Source organism: Dreissena polymorpha, chromosome 9 (genome assembly GCF_020536995.1).
Source record: "Dreissena polymorpha isolate Duluth1 chromosome 9, UMN_Dpol_1.0, whole genome shotgun sequence".
In the NCBI taxonomy this organism is placed as follows: Eukaryota; Metazoa; Mollusca; class Bivalvia; order Myida; family Dreissenidae; genus Dreissena; species Dreissena polymorpha.
Window position 1 is genome coordinate 83,921,889 of NC_068363.1, and position 6,000 is coordinate 83,927,888.

Below are 6,000 nucleotides of genomic sequence, written 5' to 3' on the forward strand. Positions count from 1 at the left end.
AGACACATGACAATTGTCTAAGATTGAGACACATGACAATTGTCTAAGATTGAGACACATGACAATTGTCTAAGATTGAGACACGTGACAATTGTCTAAGATTGAGACACATGACAATTGTCTAAGATTGAGACACATGACAATTGTCCGACATTATGGTACACAACAAAAGCACAGGTAAAATACAAGCATAAGTGAATAAGAAGAAAAATGTCACAAGCATGGAAAGGTTAGTGAAAAACGTATCACTTGGGTTGAAAAACCATTTAATGGGCGCCAAACCTCACACTTAACCCAGATACATTCTAAAATTGTCATACGAATGTTATTGATAGTTCTTCTCACGTAACAAAAAGTGCATATATTGTATAGACTTTCTAACGATACTTTTTAAAATGTGCATGTACCATCTATATGTGTTTGCTGTTTATAAGCAATTCCATATTAAATGATGTTTTCAATAATTGGCTAACATTATCACAGGAAATCCATTTGATATTCAATAAACGCCTACATCTGTGGGCATAGAAAGACAGGCCTTATTGTATCAATAACTTGAAAATGACAGACTGTGATATAACAATGATAAGTCGATACTTTTATTTCTCTTGACAATAAGGAAAATTAAAGCTTTCTATAGAATTGAAACTTTATATCCGCACAGGTGGAGGTGCCAATAGTTAGTCTACAGAACTGATCAATAATCATGTCAATGTCTCTCTACTGAACATTAAAGCAAATGGTTAATGTTACCTTGGTTACATATTGAATTTCATAAAAAAGTGGTTCTCATGGTAACCATGTTTTCCACACTGTCGATTATTTGCTTATGTAATTGATGCAGAAACGTTTGTTATGTGTGCGCCCTACTTAGCACGATTTTCCACATGCTTTCTAAAACTCTCGATCTTTGATTTCTGAGGAACTAAAATTAACCCTTGTTATTGTTTTTAAAAAATACAGAAAATTCTTGCAAACATGTCGACTTTCGATTTCTTAAATCTCTTTGTCTAAATCAGTTTCTACTTCTGTATGTAAAATGCCTTAAAGCATTATAAGTGCCTAAGTCGCTATTCAGTTAATAAGTCGCGTATTTTTAATCAGGTATAATGTGATATTATATGCATTATGAGTTACCAAACGTCTAGGTAACTAATAATAAGGGTATTTATGCTTCCCATATATCGTAGTTGTATTACAATAAATACATCGTCTCTCGCATGGATGCTTGATGATTGGTTCCGAGAGTTTAAAAGTTGAAACCCAGAAAGAATCTTCTGCTTTTGATTGCAAATGTATTAAAAATCATCTGGTTTTAATACTCGAAATGCGTATACAAAAATATCTCTTTCTTCAAACTAGTTCAAGTTGAATCATATATAGTTATTGTATGCATTTAATACAAAACTGTATATTTTATTTGTTATTGTAGTGCGACGCTATTTTGTCTAAGACTTCGTGCTTTTGTTCGATATTATAATATAAATGATTAATCGTTATCAAAATATAAAGGTTTGTATATTTATTCTTGATTGTCATCACCGCAAAAAAACGCCTCTGACAGTTAGTCGTTACTTACTGGCGGTACATGCGCTCAGATTTCTGTATCTTTTTGAAAAACAAGTATGCGTTTGTTCGCATTTACTTTCTTTAATGACAAACAGACCGATCGACTAGCGTAAATCAAAGAGATAATAAAACAACAAACCGTCTATATTTCAAAGGTTAACAATAGTCACGCGTTTATTTATTCCACTAAATCTACATCCAATTGTTAGACAAAAAGAAATGATAAACTAAAGAACCTACAATAAAGAGGACATGCTTGTAAAAAAATAACTACAGCCCTAAAGTTTAACCACTTGGTTTCAAACACCTTCTCCATCAAAAACAACTATAAAAGTTTAAACGAGTTAACTTATCATCAATATCACTCTTTGGTATGAACGCTAAAACAAATGTTTTAATCTGTCATTTTCTTAAATTTTTGTTAAGTGTGACACATTATGTGCTTCATTCGTACATAAATGATTTCATTTATTTGTTTGAAAACCTCATGGAATAAATGATAACAATTGCTGCACGATCATTTATACCTTTTCAGCGATGTGTTTTTTGTCTTTAATTTCTATTATGATAATACATTTTCAGCAGGCAACTCAAGTTCTTAAAATATAAAAAAAGGACAAAAGAGTGTTTTATTTTTTTATAAACGGACAATCAAAATGTCACTCCTGACTAAAATGCATATGAAAAAAATATTGTGTTAATTTATAATTAATGATCATCAATTTAATTAATAAAATTATAAGCGTGTACCACGCTTTTCGTCGACAATTTAGTAAAACGCGTCATAGGGTTACAAAGTCAAGTCAAAAGTAAAAAAAAAACACCTTTTATTTCAACTCAATTCATGTTTGACATGAATACATGGGCAAAAAAGTACGTAAACTATAGACGAGGCGGGCAATATTATATAAAAATGATGGATTACATTACATATGATATGGTTCTTATTACATATTCTTTCTTGATTATATATTATAGATAACATATTTCAAGTAGCGTCGTATTACATGTTCTTTCTTTACAACGTTACAAATTCAAGTTTTGCGAGTTTGTTTATGTTTTTAGCGGTGCCGAGTTCGATTTTTGATGTATATGGTTGTTTTTTATTTTTATTTTATCCTTCTTTCAATAATTATTGTAAAGTATTCCAAATATTAAACATTAATTATATTTATAATATTGTTTTCAAAATACGTAAAGCCGTGAAAAAGTCCATTTAATTAATCCAGTTCCGTGACGACATAAACACTGATTCTCCAAAAATGTGAAAAGTGCAATTATTCAATAAATTTGATTAATTTTCTTCGTAACCGATACAACTAAAATTTTCGTTTTAATAAACACATGATCTGAAACAAGTAAATCATTATCTACCTTAAATTCACATGATAACATAGGAAACAAATATAAACACGCAATAATGTTTGAGTTTTCACTGTAGTTCCTGATTATATTAAATTGAGATAAATAGTGCACTGAACAATCAATTCTCGTTCTAAAAACTACCTATACACATAGACGCACAAATTTACACAGAAACTAAAGTTACACAAAAGGAATATCTTTACCAAAAATATGGAACATTTTGCCAATATGTTAGCCTTAATGCAGTGCAGTCTTGATTTCTTAAACTCGATTTTTTTCAACTTTCCCGTTCACTCAAAGTTTCTTTGAGGAATAAATATTTATTTTCTCTATGTTAATTTAGATTTCTGAATGACATTATGGTAAAGGCGTTCATATTTTTGTTCAAAGGATTGAGTTTTAACCACATTAGTAATATTTTATTTTGTTCTGGTCCCGATACTCAAAGCGACAAATATTTCGTCAAATAAAGTGAAGCTTGATAGTAAATAATGTTGATGTAAATCGAACATTCAACTTGGGGTTAACAAGATAGTAAGTGTCTGAGCGGCCAGGAGGCGGTCATAGTAAGGTCTAAATAATGTCAGGTGAGAGTCTGCACAGCACACATCAGGGCAAGTATCATAGCTTTGTACCTAACAGTATTAATGTTAGACATAATGCGCTATTTAAGGTCAATCAAGAACTTTAACGTTCTGAATAAGTCTTAGTTTAAGTTTTACATACCAATGGCAAAATGACGTAAGGTAATATGGTTGTATTGAAAGTGTTAAAATACATCATCCTTGTACTAAGTAAAAATGTTTTTTTTAATCATTAACCCATTTATGCCTAGTGAACTCTTCCCATCCTTCTGAATTGGATCAATGTATTTCCACAATTAGGGATTTCTAGTATATTTATTTCTATACATGTATTTATAATATTTCTTACAGAAATTCCTTTACGCAAACAGCGCAGACCCTGATGAGACACCACATCATGCGGCGTCTCATCTGGGTCTACGCTGTTTGCCAATGCCTTCTTTCTAGATGCTAGAAAGATGCTATATGGGTTAATTGTGTTAGACGAAACGCGTCATTTTGGTTTAACCAAGAATGTCGATCTTTTGAAGTCAATATCCAAAAGTAGGCGAATTTCGAGGTCAAAACGTGGTAAGGGTCATATCTTTTTTATAGATAATACCCATGCTAGTATCCAAGCTTGGAAGCGTGCGGTATTGAAGTCAGACGAGGCCGTCATTTTGGGTAAACCAAGACTTTATACATCCTGAATAAGTCCAACAGTAGGTCAATGTCAAGCTTAAAATGAGGTTAGGTGATGTGGTTGTAAAGGGGGCATTCATGGATAACATCAATGGATTATCAAAGCTTTGTAAAAATGTAATGATGTTAACCGAAACGCTTTATTTGGGTTAACACTGAATGTGAATTATTTTAAGCCCGAAATAAGGCCAAGGTCAAGTTAAAAAATGTGTATTGAGAATGCTAAAATTTAACACCCATGCAAGTTTTAAAGCTGAGTACCTAGCGGAATTGATGTTATACGAAACGTGTCATCTAGGGTTAATCTCGTTTGGACGAACGGACGTACGGACGGGCGGAATAACGGACCAGCTAATCGATATATGCGTCCCGGGATCAATAGATCCGGATGACATAAAAGCGATACAAAAACAATAATGACAATCGGCTAAGTAACCGTCTTAAAACTATCATAGTCATTTATGTATATATGAGTCGCGTTCTGAGAAAACTTGGCTTAATGCTTGTGCGTAAAGTGTCGCCCCATTTTAGCCTGTGCAGTCCGCACAGGCTAATCAGGGATGACACTTTCCGCTTAAACTAGATTTTCGGTAAAAGGGGACTTCCTTAAAACGAAAAATAAGCGGAAAGTGTCATCCCTGATTAGCCTGTGCGGACTTCACAGGCTAATCTGGGACGACACTTTACGCACATGCATTTTGCCCAATTTTCACAGAACAAAACATATATGGTTATAAGAGACAGTCATACCTCTAGATGTTCATTCTTGACTGCCAGCCGGAGTGCCGTGCGGCCCAGAGCGTCGATACAGTCCACATTGAGCTCGGCATTCTCTATGAGCAGACGACGGACCGTCGGGATGTCGCCGAACTCTGCCGCGTGCAGAAATTCCTCCTTGACGTCATCAAGCTGTTGAGATTGCACATTTTTATAAAGAATATACGTTCTGCTGATGGCGCCAATGTTGGCCGCAAACCTTGACCTGAATTTGCGGATGTTGTTGCTTGTTTTGGATCGTTGTTTTAGTTTTGTTGTGTTACGAGTTGTTTTCGAATGAGAACTCATTATGTTGCGTACAATGATTTTCAGGTGTAAAATGCAATCCGTTATAATTGTCAGGATATGAACATGTTTAAAAAGCTTTAGTTAACATTTAAATCGAACTTATTGTCAACGCCACGATTTAAGAGAAATCCGTGTAATAATTACTTTAAACAAATGCAAAATCAAACCATAGCCGAGATTTCAATCAGAATAAAAGTTTATATACATTATATTTGTAACGTTATATAGGCATAAACGTTTCAATTATTCTGTACCACGTATTTATAATTTATACCTAACGCTCAAAGTTGTATGGCACTTAGTTTTCGTTTTACCACCAATTAGCATACATACTGTTTACTATCCACGAATTTTTTCACTCAATATCCGTCATTTCCGACATTTAAACCCTAATTCTTGTCTTTAAACGGTAGCAAGTATATATGCATCATATTCATAAATAGTGAAAAAAGCATAACTCTGAGCTTTGTTTTAAAAACTTTTCTCTTTTACTCATAACACATTCAAATATGGAAAATAAACCTATATTAATATTAATACCCAACTTATTATAGCGTTCACGTTAGCTCTTGTCCATAACAATCCATGCATTGAAATAACTATTTCCCCTCTGATGCTACATTTGTGTTGGCGTCAAGTTTGGCATTTTTACGAGCCAGCGTCATGCGATGTGAAATCTTTGTTCTTGGAATCCGTAATGGTCAGATTTGCTTATTAGCGCATTTGTCATCGGTTT

General features: G+C 33.4%; 1 protein-coding gene across 1 annotated transcript in view; it reads right to left on the reverse strand.

Annotated features, from left to right (window-relative positions):
• LOC127846230 (short transient receptor potential channel 6-like) overlaps positions 1–5,264 on the reverse strand; it is a 55,944-nt gene extending 50,680 nt beyond the window's left edge. Inside the window, 1 exon segment of the mRNA XM_052377399.1 lies at positions 4,950–5,264. Within this exon segment, the coding sequence (XP_052233359.1) occupies positions 4,950–5,264 (315 nt within the window).
• Between the last annotated feature and the right edge of the window lie 736 nt (positions 5,265–6,000).